This window comes from Taudactylus pleione, unplaced genomic scaffold, assembly GCF_031769625.1.
Source record: "Taudactylus pleione unplaced genomic scaffold, aTauple2 ptg000016l, whole genome shotgun sequence".
NCBI classification, from domain to species: Eukaryota; Metazoa; Chordata; class Amphibia; order Anura; family Myobatrachidae; genus Taudactylus; species Taudactylus pleione.
Window position 1 is genome coordinate 48093512 of NW_028284418.1, and position 22614 is coordinate 48116125.

Sequence of the window (22614 nt, forward strand, 5' to 3'; positions counted from 1 at the left end):
CGATAGATGTTCATTCCATAAGAGACCTCTCCCTTCAACCGTCTAGTCAGGGAATGAATCAGATGCAGATTTGTCATTTTGGGAGGAAGGGGAGGTTATGGAGGATTCGTATCCGGAGGAGACCTCGCCCCCAGAGACGAAGGCAGGGGACACCCCAGGGGGTTCAGTCCCTTATCAGGGCTGTCTGGCAAGTACTTGATACGGCTGAGATCTTAAGTACCTCACTGTTCAGGAAAGCTTTCCGTTTTCTTTCCCTCTTCCTCTCCATTGGAGGAGCAGTTGTCAGCAACCTGGAAACATCCGCGTAAAAAATTCCAGATGTCCAGACATTTTCTGGCTCTTTACCCTTTTCCAACAATAGACAGGTCTTCGTGGGAGACTTCACCCCTGGTGGATCCCTGTGTCTCGTCTTTCAAAAAGGATATTCTAGTCCCTGGGGCTACTTCCTTGAGAGATGGGTCAGATCGAAAATTAGAGATGACCCTCAAATCCATTTATTTGGCAGCTGGGATTTCACTCCAGCCGGATTTAGTCAGTTCTTGGGTGAACAAGGCGGTAGAGAAATGGGTGGAACGATTGGTTGAAGGCCTTCAGTCTAATGTTCTGCCCCCACCTGATCCCCCTAGCCGAACACAGAGAGTCTGCTTTATACCTTAGAGATGTAGCCATGGATACTGGCCAGGTATGTTCTTGGATTTCAGCATTAGCGGTGGCCACACGCCGTGCCTTTTTGACTTAGGAGGCCTGGCGGCCCTCTCCTTTTCATGTGATGTCTTGTTTGGTCCTGAACTGGGCAAAATTATTGCCCTAGCCACTCAGGGTAATAGTACCTTCTTGCCTTCATCCTTGGTGGCTCCTCTTTAGCCCTATTCAGGACAGTCTTCTCGTTCCTTTGAGCCCCTTCCTGATTTCGTCCCAAATCTAGAGGTACCTTGTCTACGGGTAGAGGAGGAAAGACCAGAGGATGTCAGTCCAGTCCTGCCTATCATCTGGGTCCTAAGATCACACACAAACCAGCAGCATGATGGTCTCCCGTCCCACCTGGAGGCCCAATGGTGTGAGCTCGTCAGACCTGTTCAGATGTTTGGATTCCCAAAGAAAGCTACTTTCTCCTCCCCCAGTTCGCTTTTTTACTGCCGGCCTCCATGCAGAAGCAAAGGGTGTTACAGCGAGCCATAGACATGCTTCTTGCCTCCGAGGTCTTGGTCCCTGCCTCGGTGCATCAGTGCACTCTGTTTTTTTCCAATCTGTTTGTAGTTCCGAAGCCGGACGGCTCAGTCTGGCCTATTTTGAATGAAATCCTTAAATGTTCATATGATGTTTCCCTACACTTTGTGATGGCAGGTCTGGAGGCCAAGGAATTTCTGGTGTCCTTGAACATCAGGGATGCTTACCTCCACAACCCAATTTGGAAAGCACGTCAGGCGTTCCTTTGTTTTGCCACTCTGGACGCTCATTTCCAATTTCAGGCTCGGCTCTTCGGCCAGTCATCGCCCCCTCGGGTGTTTACAAGGTGATGACCGTGATGGTTGCCCATCTGCAGTCTCTGTGGGTGACCATTGTGCCATACCTGGACAACCTTCTCATCAAGGCTCTATCTGCGGAGCCACTACAGAGTCAGGTCACCTTGACACATCAGGTACTCCTCAATCATGGGTGGATTGTAAATTTCATGAAGTCCAGTTCCTGTGCATGATGCTAGACACCTCCTTGCAGCGAGTGTTTCTCCCTCTTGACAAGGCCCAGGCGATCCAAGAGTTGATCAGGTTGGTACTCAATAAGAAAAAGCTATCAGTCCACCTTTGCATTCACTTGCTAGGCAAGATGGTGGCTTTCTTCAAAGCCATTGAATTAGAAAGTTTCCATTTTAGGCCCTTTCAGTTGGTCCCAGTGGTCAGGGTACCACCTTCAGATGCACAAGCAAGTTCGGCTGTCCCCTCGGACCCGCCTCTTCCTGCTCTGGTGGCTTCAGGCCGGCCATCTCACTGTGGGGTACCAGTTCGGGATCTGGATTTTACTGATCACGAATGCCAGCTTACGAGGCTGAGGGGCAGTGGTGTTGGAGAGTCAACTTCAGGGTCGCTGGTCTCACCCGGAGACTCTTCCACCATTCAGCTTGCTTGAGCTCCGGGCGGTGTTCAATGCACTCCTCACGGCATCGGGTCTTTTGCAGGGACTGCGATCTGAGTGCGGTCGGACAACACCACGGCTGTGACATACATAAATCATATTAATAAGAAAAGTAAAAATCTATTGCACAGAAAATGTTAATAGAGAAATGCCCCTGAATAATTATAATTTATCATGTATTTGACTTCTTCATAGGATAGGGGTTGCTGCTGTAGACCAAAAGTTATAACTTAATCAAAAAAAGAGAAAAGGAGTCTGGGAGGAAAGCTTTGGGACGTCCCCATTGTAACTCCAGTGTTCCCTAGTTGATGAAGATGAAAACAGGATTTTGATACTTACCCTTTCTTCGACTCCATAGAGGTCACTAGATGCCCTCCCTGCACTGTTCCTTCCTGTATTGTTTCTGGTGTGTTTGTAGCTGCATGTTGGTTTCGGCATTGTCTATTGTTGTTCTCTGTTTTTGGTCCTTGGACTTTTCTTCATTGGTTCTCCTTTTCTCTCCATTCCTCTGCTGTCCGTCTCCGCTCGGTTAATCTTAACTGACGCCAGTGGGGTATAGAGGGGAGGACCCAACTTCAATTCTTAAGGATATTTAAAGTGCCAGACTCCACTTATCACCCGTCTATACCCCAGTGTAACTCCAATGTCCCTTATGGTATCGGAGAAAGGGATTTATCAGTAAGTACCAAAATTCTGTTAATTCTTTTTTTTTTGTTATTCTGTGTGTTTTTATTTTGTTCTTAACAATACTACAATAAAAATATTAAATAAAAAAAAAAAAAAACCTGAGCGCGGGTATATTTCTTTTCTTAGAAATAATGAGGTCTGGATCTTCATATAAACCTATGGATTATTGTTTTGTTTTTTTTCTCCTCAGAATTATTGAAATTAAGGAACGAGTTGTCTTTTTATTCGACAAATGTAGTGTATAAGCCTGATAACGGAAGTAAAGATATTAAACTCTCCTCTCTACCAGTCATAATTTCAGACAAGCAAGCTTGCAAATATTGTTCACAGATGAGGAACTGTGCTCTCTACAGCAGGTAATCTGTGCCCAGTCTACAGCAGGCGTTATACTGTTTTCAGTGTGCACTCATTGCTGAGACAGATCAGTTTTGGGATATGCTGTTTTATTTGCTCCTTCTGATAAACACGTCTCATACCTGTAGAGCAGTAATTAGAAGGCAACAATATGAATTTCCAATGTACTGTAACTTCATCTAGGGTAGAGGTGGGCAATTAGCAGCCCCCCAGCTGTTGTTGAACGACACATCCCAGGAAGCCCTGCCACTGTTTTGCTATTTGGCCATATTAAAACTGTTGCAAGGCATGCTGGGATGCGTAATTCAGGAACAGCTGGAGGGGGAGGGTCGCCTATTGCCCACCCCTGATCTAGGGGCATATTCAATTTGGCACGTTACACATATTTTCCTGCGGTGCGAGAAATTACGGCCTGCCACGGATTTCTTTTAATTGGCCATGAAAATTTTAGCTAGAAAGCAGGGAAAATCGTTATTTTATGTTAAAAATATTGGGATTTGGTTCCGAACACCTGGAACAAGCTCAACCCCCCCCCCCCCCCCCCTGTAATGATCAATAAGTCAATTCGAAATTTTCAATTAGCTTAATTGGGCCAATAATTACATGTCATTATTGGGGTATTCTGCAAAGTTCTGAATAATGGGTTAAAAGAGATGAGACAGGAATTTTTAACATTGCCGATGGGAGTTACATGTGGGTTTGTTATTTTTTAAGACCTTTTAAAAGTGGCTTCAGATTACTCCAAAAATCTACTTGTTGGCATTTGTATGCACCCCAAAATTAAATACAGCATTTATTTGAATGAAAAATAATTGCTTTCTATAACTTTTTCACTTCTATTAAAAAATGCACAAATCAGCTATTTTTAACATTTTAAAAGTGCAAAATATATTTTTGACAGTAATATATATCTATACTGTTATTTTATATTTTATTTTAAGTTACAGGTTGATTTTCCCATTTTAAACAGAAATTGCCCGCGGATTTTTAAACTAAAAATGATTCCTCCCAATTTTATTCAGTTGGATAGTGTGGGAATCTGGAGTGCACACAGCCGCTGTAATCGGAAATTGGTTACTATAGTCACTCTAAGTTTTGCAGTAAAAATGTCGTTACCACTTGAATATGCCCCTTACTTTTTTCTTAATTATTTAGATTTATGAATATATATTAAAAATATTGGCAAAATCGTGACAAGGCACATTCCCAGTGGTTCACCGAGGAAGAGTAATGCATTTTTGCAGACCACTTATACTTGGATCCTTTAAAATGCAAATTTTGTTATTTTGAATGCAATTTACATGACCCCTTAAATCAGTGCTCAGTGTTACCATGACTTTACACCATTTCTAAAGTATTACATACGTTCTCCATAATAGACAGCTTAATCTCCCCTCACACATGTAGGACTATGTCTTAATGGCCTCTCATACAGGTTAAAAATATGAAAATGCAGCTATTTAAGTTAGTCTGGCATCACAGTGCATTTCTGCAAATCAAGTTTACCAAGAGGTCTGTTACTTTGTTTGCAGTGTTAGAGAAGAACATTCTCACCTCCCTTTTGGTAGCAGCATACTGTAAGATAATAAAACGACATAAGCCAATACAGCATATACTTGTTCTGTAACCTTTAACAGGTCAGTTGAACAGCAAAGTGGGAGTTTCTACATTCCTAATGAAATGTTCCCGGTTATTGAAAGAGAGACTGTGCATCTGAAAGCCTCCCATCTGCAGTACTTCAGTCTCTGGTACCTCATGTGCTCTTTAGAAGCACAGTCAAAGGAATCAAAAATGGGACGTAAAAATATCTGGATGCTGTCTGCGGATGAAAGGTAAAGGGTTCAATGAAACATCCCATTTGTATAAGATTTGTTTCCAGGTCATTAGTTCTCAACTAAATAAATAGTATTGTATAAGACCCCCTCTAGCCTGGCAAAGTGCAGCAACTCAACGTGGCATCAGTGGACAGAAGACCTCTGGAGAAATGATGACCCATGCCATCTGGATGGCTTCCCACAGCTCCCTGATATTTGTAGGTGCAGGTTCTTGGGTGCGAATGGACCTCTCCACCACATCCCATATATGCTCAATTGGGTTCATGTCGGGCAAACGTGGTGGTCACTTAATTAGTCAGAACTCTAACCAATTCTGGACAACTTTGGGACGGTTGACACGGTGTATTATCCTGCTAGACATTGTGGGGGTACATGAATGCAATGTAATGTAACAGTTACAGGTCAATGACTTGGTCAAGCGTACCAGTGGACCCAATCCATGCCACGTGAACCTACCCCACACCATTATGGAACCACCACCCTGCATGCTGCCTTGCTGACAACTGGGGTCCATGCCTCATGGGGTCTGTGCCACACCCCAACCCTACCATCAGCCCAAAACGACTGGAACCGTGACTCATTGGACCACGCCACATGTTGCCAGTCCTCCGGGGTCAAATTAGCGACGTCACTAGTCCAAGTGAGACACTATCTGGTGTCTTAGTGTTAACAGGGGCACTCTAGTGGGTCTTCTGCTCCCAAATCCCATGGTAGCTAAAGAATGCTGCACTGACCTGCTGAATATGCATCTGGTACCTCCTGCATTGAATGTGGAAGTAATTTGAGCCAGTGTCACTTGTCTGATACCACAGACAATTCTTACCAGACGCTGCTGGTTATGAAGCACCCACAGTCAGCAACTTAGCTGTCCATGGTGGGTGATAACGCCTTCCATGAGGTATTCCTGGTAAACACGTGAACCCGTAGATCGAGGGATGTTGAATATCCGCACAACTTCAGAAATGGAATGTACCATCCAACGGGCACATTTTAACTCCGATAATTCACGTCGGCTTGCCGTGAGCAGCCTAGTCTGTGTTCAAACTGACTCACGAGATGTCATATTACTACTGATGCAGGTCTGGATATTTCCAAGACGTCACAATTCTGTGATGCCACCTACAATTACCTTTACAAACTGCTATCCCGTGACTTTTGGCACTTCAGTGTCAAATATGATAAACTGATGAAATCTCACTCACATATTTGACCCAAGATTCTAAAACCTCCATGTTTTTTCTGTTTTTGTCAGTCACTTATTATTTTTGTCTCCTTTGCTCTATAATTCATATTGCATAGATTTATGAAACATTCGAGTTGGTGAAAAATGGGTTGATGTTTCCCTTCATTTCTTACTGCTATAGTAGACTAAGTTAATTTTATTGTAATTTATATCTGGGAGACACTGTCTATCTAATTGAAATATGTCACACCTACAGTATAGAAGCGTCTTGTGAAAAGTACAAGTTAAGAATAGGAAGCTGTTGTATGGCATTTGCTATCTCCAAGGGAGTTGTGGAACAGAACCTGTTTTCGATCACTCCGTGGTGATTCCAGATGCTCCTAGCATCTTGTAGCAGCACAGTACATAGATCTACCTGGCTGCAGAGAATTGCAGACACAGGTTCCTGCAGGGTTGCTCTGATGTAAAGCATTACAAATAGCTTACAATTATCTAGAACTAGTACAATTGCTGCATAGTTTCAAATAGCTGACATGTTAAGTGTGTGTCTGATACTGGAGGTCTGGTGTTTGAGTCCCCTGCACTCTTTGTTATGGACCCATCTGATGAGGTTCACCTTGACCTGGTATGTGGGCAAACATTTTTGGCCAAACGTACTAAGAACTTTATTAAAACTACATGTAAATTGTTAGAATTTATAATAAATGTTTTGATTATCATCATTCTTAAGGTGCATACACACGTTACGATTGAAATGGATGATCTGAACGATAACGATATTGATCATATCGTTCTCGTTCATATCGTGCATTTTTCGGTGGCCAATGACCTGCGATGTGCGGGCACGTATGGTTGATATCGACCATCGTGCATGTAGGCCAACTTAGTCAATATCGACCAGGTTACTATAGGGACCGTCGATCGCTATAGTCGGTGGTGGTGTGCTGGATGATCGATATCAATCGTCCAGCACACCCCGGAGATCGAACAACGATATTGCTATCGTTTTCGATCGTCCCGTCTGTACGCACCATTAGAGTGTGCATTTTTTATTTATTTTTTTGCTACATTGCACTACAAGTCTCAACATGGTAGCACCTCTTATGATATTCAGAATTAGGGTGTGCAGTTCAGCCCTCCCTTCATGCTTTGGGCCCGTAAGCCGAAGGGGGTATGTTTGGTGTGCACACAGGGGAGTACCCATTTCCAAGTTTAGATTCTGCCTCCTTTCATTCCTGCAGATTGGCTTAAATTAAGGGCTTTTACTTTCATCCATCAAAGGGGAGACCCCTGCTTTCTTTTTTGAAAGTAAGCTGGCATATATTTCAGAGATTCAGACTTTTGTGCTGGGGGTGCTTCATATCCAGCCACCTTTATGTTCCGCCAGTCCATTCTTGGGACTTGAATTTGGTCTTTGATGCCCTCCAATGGGCCCTTTATCAGCTGCTAGAAACAGAGTTGTGATTCCTTCTCTAGAAAGTTTTGTTCCTAACTGGCCATAGCTCTGGCCCAGCTTGTCTCTGAACTGGCTTCCCTGTCCTGTAAATCTCCTTTTGTTAATTTTCCATCCTGATTCACCCGTCCATCCTTTCAGTCCAACATTGTCTCCGCCTTTCAGTAAATTGTCTGGCTAGCGTTTCAGTAGGAAAGTCCATCTGATTCCAGCAATTCTCTACATCTGAATGTTGTAAGAGCCTTGAAGATCTACATTGAGCAGTCTTTAGCCATTCATAGATCTCAAATGGGGCTGGCTAACTTCTAAGCAATTATGGGCAAGATGGCTAACCACAAGACATGGGTGGCAAGGCTTGGTGGCTCTGGCAAGCTCCTGTGCAGAGCAGCAACCTGTTCTTTTGTGCACATGATAAAGTAGTTTTTACAACTTTGTTTCATTGGATGCCAGTGTTGGGCATAAAGGGTTGCACGTGGCTTTGCAAGTCTTGCTTTGGGAAGTCCCGGAGTGGCTCTCCAGATTGGACGCTAGAAAAAAAAAAGAGGATTTTGTCCGGAAAACCCATTTCTCGTTGTACATTTGGGTGACACTGCGTTGCCGGTATTGTTTACATGCTGTCACCCTTGTCATTTGTTTGTTCATAGTGTCTGTGTTTCTCAATTATGGCTTTGTTAGTTGAATAAACTGGGCCGCAATGGAGCTGAGAGGGTTTTTCCTTTTTTGGGGGGGAAGGTGTGTTAATTGTGCAGAGCTGCAACATTAGCCTGCAACCAAGACCTGAAAACACGGCAGCAATTAGGAGTAAAAACAATGATGTTTTATATATACACACGATCAGAAAGGTCTTCTGTTAAAACACAGGAACTATTTTGTTTCCTACTGGAATTGGTAGATCCATTGTTTAGTTCAGTTTACAGTTTAGTGCTAGCTCCATGTGCCAAACACTCTCTATCCGGAGCAGCAGTCTCCTTCAGATGCATGGTGAGAAATGGGTTTTCCGATGAGTACAAAATCATCGTTCTTGTTGCTCCGAGCTGTTTGTGATCTTAACTTGACCCCATTTGTCTGTCTTTGTTTTTTTTTGTTCTTTGCCTTCAAAGAAAAGAATTGATCAATACGTTAAAATATGTATCTTTTAATTTGTGTTCTGAGTTGTTAATGTAGGATGTAATTAATTTCTTCAACATGTTTCAGTTGTGTTATGGGTTTTGTTTTGTTCCAGGGAAGAAGATGGGCAATGTGTTGGGAAGCTTCTTAGGACAGGGGCTGTGCAGACTGTATCTGATGGTCAGTACCTTCATTGCTTTCAGCGCCAATCTGGTAACATTCCCGCTACGAATCTGTCAATAGGGGACAGAGTTGTTGTAAGTGGAGAAGATAAGAAGTTTCTTGCACTCTCTACTGGCTACATCAGAGAAGTGAATGAGACCTGCGTAACCTGTAGTTTGGACAGGTACTGCATATTCCCATTATATAGTACGGAAGGCCGGCACCTACACGGAAAACCATATATTGACCCTAAATCCTTGGTATTTCCTCTTTCAGAAGTCTAGGCAAGATTCCTCAAGGTACGATATTTAGACTTGATCATGAAGAAGGAGGGGGTGGCCTGGACTCCCACCTAGGAAACCTGTCAAGACTGATGGAGAATTCACCTGCAAGGTTTGTGTCAGGTTATTCGTCCTGCAATAACAGTGTTGGCGTTCTAGCACATTGGCATGTAATGTACTCCTGTTCTTTTTCTTTACGCAAGTTTCTATACAAATATACTGTAGCTTGGACTTCTGACTATAGGTTGGATGCATATACCACCATATATATCAATTTTTGCAGTTGCATTACTATTAATCTTCTATTTTCACCAGTTTTCTGATCTATATATTTTCTACTTTTATATCACCTTGTCTCTGTTTCAATCATCTATCAACAGCTCTTTAATGTTTTAGCCACATTATCCATTTCTTGCTTCTACCATTTATCCAGACAAAGTATTTTTATGTTTTTCTTACCTGTGTTTTGTTTCCCTTCCTTGTTGTGGTAGTAAGAAGCTCAGAGACCTGATCATTGACTTTGGAAGACCTCAATTTGTGGAGCATTTAAGCTCTGTTTTGCCTCATGATGCAAAGGACACAGTGGCTAACATATTGAAAGGTGTGTACTCTGATCTGTAATACTTTGGTTTTATAAAAGAAAAAAAACTGTCATGGTTAATTCATGTGACAGGCTGTGACATACAGTATATGAAGTTGAAAATGCTCTTATTCAATCTGTGTTTAACAATTTTACACATTTGAGGGACAGCCACTGTTATCCGCTGGAGCGTTTGTCACCCCTTCCGCTTCTGGGGACAATCAGTCCACCGCTATCTCCAGCCCCAGCCGCAGATCAAGTAGAACTTTGGCAGCAGAGGACCGCAGGGAGAATTTACTGGTCAGGCTGGCCTCCCTCCTACATCAGAAATTTTTGTACTACCCATGTAGGGAGGACACTAACTGGCCCATGTATTTTCCTAGTTTCTTCCATGTAGAACTACAAGCTGGGTTTTATGATACCCCCAGAATAGTGTGTGAGGGAGGAGGTGGTTGTTAAATTCAACAGTATCTTTAGCTCCTCTTCTGCAAGTTCTCTGACGTCTTGGATGTCCTCTTAATCACCTCTCATTAGGCACTAATTTTCATGTACCCCAGGAGCTTGCATAACTTCATTCTGCCTTTCCTGACAACTGATTACCTCCTCCCACCGCCCAAGATTTTGCCTGTGCTGCTCCCTACCTCTGGAACTCTCTCTTCCTCTCAGGCTCTCCACCTCTCTACTAAACTTCAGACAGGCTTTCAAAACCCACTTCTTCATCAAAGCCATCCAGCTCTCCTCCTTACCCGCTCCTCCTTCCTCACTGTCACCCCTGTCTGTCTGCCACTCTCCTTTAGAATGTAAGCCCTCACAAGCGGGGCCCTCTTCCGTCATGTGCCTCTTCTTTCCCTTATATTATCATATACTCCCTACAACCGTATCTAACCCTTGGTTGCTTCTGCTTAGCTGCTGATTTGATTGTTATGATCGTGGATGCAGCAATGTTTAGAAACCATTTCCTTTTCCTGCGTTGTTTTGTACTGTAAGTCACTGTTTTCTTGTTTTGTTCATTTGTAAGGTGCTGTGGAACCCTTGTGGCACCATAAAAATAAATTCTAATAATAACCCTTCACAATGGGGAGATGTATCAAACCTTCTAGAGAGATAAAGTGGATATTTAACTAGCACAGTTTACAAAATGACAGAAGCTTATTGATTGCTAAATAAAACTTTTCCACTTTCTCACTGGAAGGTTTGATATACATCTCCCCTCTGTGTGTAGCAGGCCCAGGAGAGGATTTTCTTTATTTATTTTTTTGGTTCCTTTTGACTCATGCCAGACAATCCAAGGTTGTTCATTCTGTTATCTAGATGAACAGATAAGACCTTTCTCGTCTATCCCTCTCTGCTTTAGGAGTCATGTTACACAGGGCGCGGTTTCTGTGCGTTTTAGCTGGGCGTCTTTTTCGCTGAAAATGCGTCTTATTCATAATTCGAATAAGACGCACAAGCAGACTTTGCTGATTAAAATATGTGGCTTGTGTATGTTCTGTGGGCCTGATTCAGTAAGGATCGTTATTGCGATCGCAGCAGCGATTACGCATGCAGTCTCACTGCGAAAATATGCTAATGATTGCAATCGCCATGCCATCGTAGCCTAAGGACGCCCACTTTACCTTACACACATCTGTAATACTTTGCAAGTCTGCAAAACCATCGGTAACATGGAGTGCAATTGGAGCCACATGCACACTTGCACAAGCTCTGACCCTACCCAGGAATTGCTAACCTCATAGCACGCAGTGAAAGCCCAAGCTGCGCATGGCATCGCAATGGCTAATTTATGCACGCCCCTGCAACGGCGTTCAAACACACTGGCATGCCTGCGTTTCCCAAAACGGTACTGCAAGTTTCACCCCTCTTGCAGTTTGCTGTCACACAGCAATTCAAAGAAGTAATGTTTTTTCCTGTGCGTCGTAAAAATGCTTAAGGCTCAATCCAATTAGCCGTGATGATCTTGCGGATGCGAGTCATCAGCCTCACTTTACGGCAGCCCGATCTCGCACAAAAGTGCTCGCAGGCCCATAGGGCTCCGAGCAAAGTTGTATGAGTTTGAGCTCGGAGCAGGCCGCAAGTGGTGTGAGTTCAGGTGCCGTGGCAATAGCAACTCGCACCCTTAGCGGGCAATTGGATTGGCCCCTGAGCAGGAATGGATTTAAGAGAAAACCGTTTTGCAGTGAATTATTTGTTAGGAGCTATACCTTCTTAATGTACTGGCTTTGGGATGTCGTTCAGCCTGTGTCCCTCAGATGGTTGATAAGGAGAGGGGGGATTTTTACTGTACCATTTTCCAGAAACCTAATGGGGGAGGGGTGTTCACTGTCACCTAGGGATGTGTATTTGCTTGTATTTGAACATTAGGACTGACTAAAATTCAAAAATGTTGCGTAGTTCCTTTATTTTATTTCTATGTAGTATTCTGTGTTTTTCTGCCAGATGAGTGGTTGTAGGGATAGCTTAAACCCCATTGCACAGTTTGTGCACCCTATTGGCTACCAAAAAAATGTGCTCCCTGTTTTGACATTTTTAAATGGTACTGTGCGTTGTGTTTTATATTTTCCATACTCTAGGGCTCAACAAGCCCCAGAAGCAGGCCATGAAACGTGTCCTCCTCTCTAAGGACTATACACTTATCGTTGGCATGCCAGGAACAGGAAAGACTACTACCATCTGCACCCTGGTAAGAATATTTACATAGTGACTTCACGTAGACTTCATAAGGTTTTCAAAGTTGTTTTGTTAGTTAAGAAAATTTAAACTTTGCATTCTTGGAAGGATCTTCGTGGATAACACACGGGATTGGAAAGGAAGTGCGTGCACTTTGCTGTGTCCTTAGATATTGGAAATCAAAAACAATCGCATTTATTTCTGCATTTTCCTTCCCATTTGTGAATTGTGGATTCTAGAGCATTCGTTTGGAAATTTTTCACACTGTTTAAATGACTGCTTGGTGATTAACATTCTTTATGCAGACCAAGAAATGCTTCTAAGCTCATCTAAGGCAAAGGAGCCTTAGTTTTAGTAACACATTATTATTATTTTTTTATTTAGTCAGGTGCATAAATATTGGGACATTGACAGAATTTTCATATTTTGGCCTCTATTCACCACCACAATGGCTTTGAAATGAAACAAACAAGATGTGCTTTAACTGCAGACTTTCAGATTTAATTTGAGGGTAATTACATCCAAATCAGGTGAACGGTGTAGGAATTACAACGGTTTCTATATATGCCTCCCACTTTTTAAGGGGCCAAAAGTAATGGGACTATCAACTCAAAATCTATTTCATGGACAGGTGTGGGCTATTCCCTCATTATTTCATTATCAATTAAGCATGTAAAAGGTCTGGAGTTGATTCTAGGTGTGACATTTGCATTTGGAATCAGTTGCTGTCGACTCTCAATATGAGATCCAAAGAGCTGTCACTATCAGTGAAGCAAGCCATCATTAGGCTGAAAAATGAAAACGAACCCATCAGAGAGATAGCAAAAACATTAGGTGTGGCCAAATCAACTGTTTGGAACATTCTTAAAACGAAAGAACTCACCGGAGAGCTCAGCAACACCAAAAGACCACAGAAAACAACTGTGGTGGATGACAGAAGATTTATTTCCCTGGTGAAGAAAAACCCCTTCACAACAGTTGGGCAAATCAAGACCACTCTCCAGGAGGTAGGTGTATATGTGTCAAAGTCAACAATCAAGAGAAGACTTCACAAAAGTGAATATAGAGGGTTCACCACAAGATGTAAACCATTGGTGAGCCACAAAAACAGGAAGACCAGATTAGAGTTTGCCAAACAACATCTAAAAAAGCCATTACAGTTCTGGAACAACATCCTATGGACAGATGAGACAAAGATCAACTTGTACCAGAGTGATGGGAAGAGAAGAGTATGGAGAAGGAAAGGAACTGCTCATGATCCAAAACATACCACCTCATCAGTGAAGCATGGTGGTGGTAGTGTCATGGCGTGGGCATGTATGGCTGCCAATGGAACTGGTTCCCTTGTATTTATTGATGATGTGACTGCTGACAAAAGCAGCAGAATGAATTCTGAAGTGTTTCGGGCAATATTATATGCCCATATTCAGTCAAATGCTTCAGAACTCATTGGACGGCTCTTCATAGTGCAGATGGACAATGACCCGAAGCATACTGCAAAAGCAACCAAAGAGTTTTTTAAGGCTAAAAAGTGGAATGTTATGCAATGGACAAGCCAATCCCCTGACCTGAATCCGATTGAGCATGCATTTCACTTGAAGACCAAACTGAAGGGAAATGCCCCAAGAACAAGCAGGAACTGAAGACATTTGAGGTAGAGGCCTGGCAGAGCATCACCAGGGATGAAACCCAGCGTCTGGTGATGTCTGTGTTTCAGACTTCAGGCTGTAATTGCCTGCAAAGGATTTGCAACAAAGTATTAAAAAGTGAAAGTTAAATTTAGGATTGTTTAGCTTGTCCCATTACTTTTAGCCCCTTAAAAAGTGGGAGGCACATATAGAAACCGTTGTAATTCCTACACTGTTCACCTGATTTGGATGTAATTGCCCTCAAATTAAATCTGAAAGTCTGCAGTTAAATCACATCTTGTTTATTTCATTTCAAAGCCATTGTGGTGGTGAATAGAGGCCAAAATATGAAAATTCTGTCAATGTCCCAATATTTATGCACCTGACTGTATATGGTAACTTAAGGGTTTCATAGCTCTGCACATAGAGGATAGCATAACAGAAATACATTAGGCAGTTATAGATTAGATTACAGATTAACATAATTACATAATATGAAGCCATTGCATGGAGGAGGCAGTAGGAGAGATGGCTCGGTTTGTGAGATCTTACAGTTTAGGAGGAATATGGGTTGAGGGGGTGGAGGCAATATAGTTAGGAGGAAGGGTAGTAGATATGGGTGAAAAGATTGTTTGTGGGCACACTTAAAGGCTGGGAGTCTGGATGAAAGTCTGATGGAGTAAAACACATAACATAGATTCATTCTTCCCAGAATTCATTTTCATTCTCTGCTTACCTGTACTTTCTAATTTATGTGTGGGAGCTGACTTAATGCTTATTTGGCCAAAATGAATTCAAATATTATTTATAGTCTTCCAAATAACAGTGTCCTCTAGTGACAAGTCTCTCAGTTCAGTAGGAAATAGTGTAGTGTCTTCACTGATGCATGCTTTGTAGATGACAAATTGTGGCATTGTTACTTTTTATGGCACTAATACAGCTTGCATTGTATTTTAGGTAAGAATTCTCTATGCTTGTGGTTTCAGTGTGTTGCTAACCAGTTATACACACTCAGCGGTAGATAATATTCTGCTGAAGCTGAAAAAATTCCAAGTAGGATTCTTGCGCTTGGGGCGAAATCAGAAGATTCACCCAGACATTCAGAAATTTGGAGAGGAAGAAATCTGCAAAACCAGATTAATCAAGTCACTAAATGGTTTAGAAGAACTCTACAACAGTCAGGTGTGTTGGGTTTGTGAAGGCATTATCTGATGGTAGTCATATCACAGTGGAGATGCAGTCCTCCGACACCATGATTTCTAACTCCATTTGGGTTGGGTACATGATGGCGGCGCTCAGTAACCCGACGCAGGCATCCCGACTGGGTTACAATGCCTACACCTACCAATAAGTGGGCTAACCCGACCGCTGGGATGCCAACTACATCCCCTCCAGTCCTCAGGGAACCCCAACGCTGCATGGTTTATGGATGATCTCAGCATCACAATTTAAATAATTGGTGATCCGATTTCAATTATCTGACAGGCTGAAAGCATCCAGTATCGTTGCTATAATCTGACAGTGTATGACAACGATAGTGGATGTTGTCAGCAATGATAATTGGTCTGTCGATCTGACAGACATTTTAATCTCAAGGTGTATGCCTAGCATTATATACTCTTATTGATCAATAATTAATAGCTTGCATGATATATTGCATCTGTTGAGGCCAAAATGTAATAATGGTGTTGGAAAATAGAGAGAGAGATACCACTTAGTAATTTGAAAACTTCATTTTCATTATTGTTTTTATTATTTTTGATCTAAATGAACAGTATTTCTTTTCAACTAAGACTGTTAAACTTATGTTGGTGGAATGTACAAAAGCATGTAAAGGTACCGTCACTCATTTTATATTTTATCTAATGATCTTTTGTTCTAATTATTTTTTATTAGCCTGTGGTTGCGACCACATGTATGGGAGTCAATCATCCAATCTTCACCCGAAGAAGGTTTGACTTCTGCATTGTGGATGAAGCCTCTCAGATTAGCCAGCCGATTTGTCTCGGTCCTCTGTTCTTCGCAGACAGATTTGTGTTAGTGGGGGACCATCAACAACTTCCCCCGCTGGTTCAGAGCCCAGAAGCCAGGTAATCTCACTGTGTCCCTCTGGAATACTTTGCATGTTACTTCTTACCCTAGTATTCTTCTTGAACCTCTACTTATCCAATAAATGTATATCAAAATTAGATTCTGACCCATACTAATCTATATGGAATATCATAATTGAATAGTTGTGACCTTCTCCAAGCTGTTTGGTATCTCTTATAATGTATGAATTATATTGTACAACTGTCCAGTTAAGAAGCATGTTGTTGTTACAAGTGATCCATTTTATGTTTTCATTTTAACAATTTGGTTGACAAATTTGGTTACAGCAGGTGTGGGCTAATTATGATCAGCAGAGCAATTGGGTCCAGACCGTGTCCTCTTATGCTTTACCAGTTTCTCATATAATTTGTAGTATTCTTTTTGACCTTTTTGTTACATTTTCCATAAATTATATTATTTTAACTAATGGGAGGGAGCACAATGAGCTTGCCTGGACAGATCAGCACCAAACTGATTATTCCTTCCCCTCATGTCCATGTCATACATCATAAACTGATCATTGCTGGAAGCCTGCTGATATGTGAAAAAATAAGACACTAAGGTGTGATATAATTTTTTAGTAACACCTGTGAAGTTTTAGGATTAGTATTTTTATGTTGGAAAGGAATTGATATAAAGTAGCAGATTAAGCATAATGATGCAAGGTGCAAGTCACTAAAAAAAAATACTAATCCTAAATACTTCGTACACTATTAGTGACTTCGTACACGATTAGCAAATCAAGATGCAAAATTGAGGAAAAATTATGTTATCTGGGTAATAAGGCATAAAGACATGTCCTATATGAGTGGTATGAGACACTCATATAGGACTGTTGTCTTTTGCCTGATTACCCAGATGACATACTTTTTCCTCAATTTTGCATCTTAATTTGCTAATCGTGTACGAAGTCACTAATAGTGTACGAAGTATTTAGGATTAGTTTTTATTTTTTTAAATGACTTGCACCTTGCATCATTATGCTTAATCTGCTCACACAGATATACAAGCATCGCATATCATATTAATCAGCGCATTCTGCTGGTACATCCTAGTCGCATCACATTGTGACTTAGACACATTTTCTGCAAAAAAAGACTACGCCCAGGGCTAGCAGACTCTCACTGGACCTGGCGGCTCACTCATGCCAGGCAAGCTGTGCTGTGTAGCGCATTGAGACAATATTATGAGGACACATCTGTATATGCATTTTTCAATAACCATGAAACAATGATAGAAAGCAAGTGTAAATGCTTTAGATAAAAATGGCTGTAAGTAGATGTCATTTTAAGCTACTTTTAAAAATGTGTTAAACAAAAACACCTGTAACTCCCACCTGCAAGCTTAAAAACACCTGTCCCATTCACACAGCACCCCCTAATACCTGTCCTACATCTTGTAACCCATTCTGCTTTTTGCAATGTTTCACCCCAAAAATGGCATGTCGTTATTGGCCACATTAAGCTAATTAAAAGCTTCTGAGTGCATAAGAGGGTGTCCCTGTGGTTCTGAACCATCCCCACATTTGTACCTTTTTAAAATGGGTATTTTCCCCAACTTTTCACCTGCTCAGAGGATCACGAAAAAAGTAGTGTTAAATCCCATAGAGAATTTACGCATGCCAATTGAATAGATTAAAATTCATGTGGCCCATAAAAAGTCAAATTTACACGCATAAATGGGTTATTGCGGCTAATTGAATTTGGCCCTAAAGCTGCGTATCAACTACTAGATATTGGAACGACGGTACGATTAAGACATCGTAATCGTACAGTCGTTCCTTATCCCCTGTAGTGCCTACACTGAACAATATGTCGTTCAGTGCAGGCACCCTCCCTCATCCCTGAACATGGCCAATCTGTCGTTATCGGCAGATTTACCAGCATGTTCGGGCAATGATTGATGTCTGAAACAACCAGCAGGGGCGTGCATCGCCCGATTCATGCATGATTAATGAGCGATTGAATGATAACGTTACCGTTTAATCGTACATTAAAATCTACAAGTGGATACGCGGCCTAAGACGCATCTTTTAAGAAAAAATTGCATGTTGCAAAGTCAGTGGTGCGCAAAACGGGGCTATATGGTGCTAGTGATGGATAGGTATATGTAACCACATCTGTAGAATTAATTTTATTTACCACACAGAAAAGCCAAAATGCTAAATGTATGCATTAATAAACAACTTACAGGTTTGATCAACTACAAAGAAAAGCATGAAATACTGTAATTAAGGTTATCAGGTTTCATTAAAAAATATGGTTATAATAGATATATGTAAGGCAGACATGTCAAAAAATAAGACACTAAGGTGTGATATAATTTTTTAGTAACACCTGTGAAGTTTTAGGATTAGTATTTTTATGTTGGAAAGGAATTGATATAAAGTAGCAGATTAAGCATAATGATGCAAGGTGCAAGTCACTAAAAAAAAATACTAATCCTAAATACTTCGTACACTATTAGTGACTTCGTACACGATTAGCAAATCAAGATGCAAAATTGAGGAAAAATTATGTAGTTACACCACCCCTGTACTTCCATGGCCCTAAAGAGGCTTGGGCACTCAATCCTTTTCATCTGATTGTTCCATTCCCCATCAATCCCCTTCTCCAACCTATTATTTATTGATGTTCAATTGTGAACGTCAATGTAACTAGTATAGCGACATTGTACCTATTTAATCTTGTATGTGTGTCTATCCTATGTTTGGTGCTATGGAACAGTTGTGGCACTATTGATCATATTTTGAGGGACTTTGCTGCCAACGTCTTCCTAATAACTCCTGACAGGGCCGGATTAAGGTCTGTGGGGGCCCCTGGGCAACAAACATGTGGAGGGTCCTTATTAAATGTGACAAACGGGGGTATGCGCAATAGGTACCTTATGCAGAGCCCCCAGTAGTGTCAGTGCCCCATATGCAGAGCCCACAGTAGTGGTGCCCTTTATACAGTGCACCCAGTAGTGGTGCCCCTTATGCAGTACCCCTATGCAATACTCCCATAAGTAGTGCCCCAATAGTAATGTCCTAGTAGTAATGCCCCCAGTAGTAATACCCCTGCAGTTGTGCTCCCAGTAGTAATGCCCCCTGTGATAGTGGCCCCAGTAGTAATTTCCCCTGTAGTAGTACCCTCTGTATAAATTAGTAATGCTTCTGTATTAGTGCCCCCAATAGTAATGCCCCACCTTCAAGTAGTAGAGCACCCAATAGTAATGCCCCCGGAAGTAGTGCCCCCAGTAGTAATGCACCCCCCCTCCCCTCCCTCGAGTAATGTCCCCAGTAGTAATGCCCCCCAATATGCCCCCAGTAAGCCGCTTGGATCCGTAATAGCACACTGACCAATATGCAGCGTCTTTTCAGGAAGCATAGCGCGGGCAGCCAGGATGCGGCGTCCTCCTCTCTTCAAGCCGTATGCACGGAGAAGCAGGGGCGCGGAACAGACAGTGGTGATGGCGTCTTCCTCTCCTCACCACGTCTGCACAGGGCGCAAAAGGGCAGGGGGCGGGACCGGCAGCGGTAACTGGCGGCTCAGCATTGGCTTATGGAAGGAGCTGCTGCTCCCTCGTCAGCCATGTTTAATGTAATACATTAACACTGCCCAATCAGAACTGAGCTCCGTTCGCGGCAGGGGGGAGAATGAAGGGCGGCCTGGGCCGCATAAAATATAGAGTTGGGCCGCATGTCTGACATGCCTGATGTAAGGGATTATCCATGTGGAGTAATGTGTAACACGTAATACTTACTGATTTTACTCTGTAGATCATGTTAAAATTAAAATAACTTATTTTACTGTGTATGGAAGAGAAGGGTTACATATAAAATACCAAACACTCCTTTTTTAAGGTTTGGAGGTAGGTTTTTCTGTAAAAATACGTTGGTTTTTGTCTGTGCTATATGCTTAATGATATACTTTTTATGCTGTCACACAAGTAACTGACAGTATTTACGGGGGATGTTGCTTTTGTTTTGACATGGGATTCTTGTTGGAATTCACATCACATGTTTACAGTGATCAAAGCTCAAGATATACTACAGGGAGAGGTTTGAAAGGCAAAGGTAATGTAACAATACAGGTTCTTGAGACTGGATATCATGGGTTTTAGGTAAGCTAGGGACTGGTTCCTCATAGATGTTACTGCTGCCCATCAGCAACACCTGATAAGGGCCTTCATCATATAGAATGAGGTATGTGTGAACAATTGTTTGTTTACATATAATTCAGCAGTCAGTGTAGGATCGGAGAGGGTGTGAGAGGGAGTGTGGACAGAATTGAGGTTGGAGATGTAGGAATGGGGATATTGAGGGCTTTATCAGTGAAGGTAAGGATAGCAATTGTTTGGTGGATGGGCAAGGTAATCTGCTTCATTGGCTGATGTGGAACTGCAAGAGATAAATGAGAAGGATGGAAGCATTAAGGGTAGATTCAGTAGGGAGAGAGGAAGGCCACAGAGGAGGAGATTGCAGTAGTTTAGGTGGGAAATAACAAGATATTGCTAAGGTGGAAGCAGCAGGACTGTGAGAGAGACTGCACGTAGGCATCAAGGAGAGGGAGGAGTCGAGAACGGCGCCCAGGCAGTGGACTTGAGTGATGGTGGAAAGCGTGGTGCTATCAAGAGTGTAGGGGAGGTGAGTAGTTCCTGGATGGGAGGGATACAATGAATTTGGGCATTTTACCAAATTGACCATTGTTGTGGTCATGGACCTTTGGCACAGTCTACTACCATTATGGGCTGAAAGATCATAACATTATCATTATACTTACAGGTCATTTCACATCAAGTAATATAGTTTTGAAATTCTTTTTTACCTTTTACTTTTCCAAATTTGTTGCACTCTGTATACTCAATGGGGCAATTAAATTGTTTTTGGGCGGCTATATGTTTTGGGCACCCAACGAAGCAATTCAGTTGTTGCTCTGTTCGGGCACCAGTATTTCTGCTCGCACCTTCAGGAGGGTGCGAGCACGAATGTGCGATTAATCCGTGGTTAAGGCGCCTAAACAGCAGTTTGTATGCCCTAACCAGGACTTTAGACCGCTAACCCAGTTTAATAGGGCACAATGACATGATAATTAATGGGTGCCCATAACAATTGATTTGCAGCACTGGACGTCTATTAATTTTAACACCGCCCATAAACAATTAAATCGCCCCAATGGGTCAGCAAACCTGACCGGAAATCTTGAGTTTGTAATATTCATCTTGTATAGGTTTTGAGTTATAGTTTGAATATGTCAAAAATCCAAACATTTTAGCACTTGTGAGCATGCAGAAACAAACTGTCAAAAAAAATATATTTTTGATATTTGACTACAAAATATGTACAAATCAGAAATGGTCACCATAATAAATTACTAAAAGCGAAGATCCCAAATTGACATTTGTCATGGACAATCTTTAAACCTCAAGGAATAAATACAAAGTATGTGAAAATATGTAACCCATATATTGTTTGGGAAATCTGATTGTAATTGCTTAAGTCTGAGACCTTGAAACGTTGACTTTCTTAATCCTAGTCATGGTGTTTATCACATTAAAGCCCTGTAATGGTCTAAACCAGTGGTTCTCAAACTCGGTCCTCAGCGCCCCACACAGGTCACATTTTCCAGGTCACCCTGCAGGTGCACAGGTGTAGTCATTACTTACTGACATATTTTGTAGGATCCACAGGTGGAGCTAATTATTTCACTTGCGATTCTGTTTAGAGACATGGAAAACATGCACTGTTTGGGGTCCTGAGGACCGAGTTTGCGAACCTGTGGTCTAAACAAAATGTTTTGGTTTTTTTTTAATCAAAATATCTTAATGCTGGCCTGAGTTTTTGTATTATTATTATTCTTTATTTATATGGCGCCACAAGTGTTCCGCAGCGCCTTACAAAGTAAATAAACAAATAATTTGACAATTGACTTACAGTACAAAATAGGACAAGGACATGGATAATATACTTTGCTACATTAGTGACCATAACACCCAGATATGCAACAGACCGTAAGCAACCAAGTGTTAGGTGCCCTGGTGGGGGGTAAGAAGTAGATGAAAGTAAAGTAGGGAGAAGCACAAGAGGGTAGAGGCCCTGCTCGTAAGAGCTTACATTCTAAAGGGTAGGGGCAGACAAACAGATGTGATACAGATGGGGTAAACGGAGGAAGGAGCATGTTGCAGCAAGTTAGGATGAGAGCTGGAAGGCTTTGATGAAGTAGTGGGTCTTGAGAGCCCATTTGAAGGATTGTAGAGAGGTGGAGAGTCTGATAGGGAGAGGGAGAGAGTTCCAAAGGTCGGGAGCAGCACGGGCAAAATCTTGGAGGCGGGAGTGGGAGGAAGTAATCAGTTGGCATGAGAGGCGGTGTGCATTTAGTTGAGCGAAGGGGGTGGACAGGAGAGTGGAGGAAGATGAGGTCAGAGATGTGAATGGGTGAGGGCTTTGTAAGCAAGTGTGAGAACCTTGAATTGGGT

General features: G+C 42.1%; 1 protein-coding gene across 2 annotated transcripts in view; it reads left to right on the forward strand.

The window, feature by feature from the left end:
* DNA2 (DNA replication helicase/nuclease 2) overlaps positions 1-22614 on the forward strand; it is a 66901-nt gene that overhangs the window by 37032 nt on the left and 7255 nt on the right. For both annotated transcript variants that reach the window (XM_088476219.1, XM_088476227.1), the window contains exons 8-15: positions 3008-3173; positions 4809-5003; positions 8865-9095; positions 9188-9304; positions 9684-9793; positions 12343-12452; positions 15025-15249; positions 15964-16157. In XM_088476219.1, coding sequence (XP_088332345.1) covers positions 3008-3173; positions 4809-5003; positions 8865-9095; positions 9188-9304; positions 9684-9793; positions 12343-12452; positions 15025-15249; positions 15964-16157 — 1348 coding nt within the window. The remainder of the gene's footprint in view (positions 1-3007; positions 3174-4808; positions 5004-8864; positions 9096-9187; positions 9305-9683; positions 9794-12342; positions 12453-15024; positions 15250-15963; positions 16158-22614) is intronic.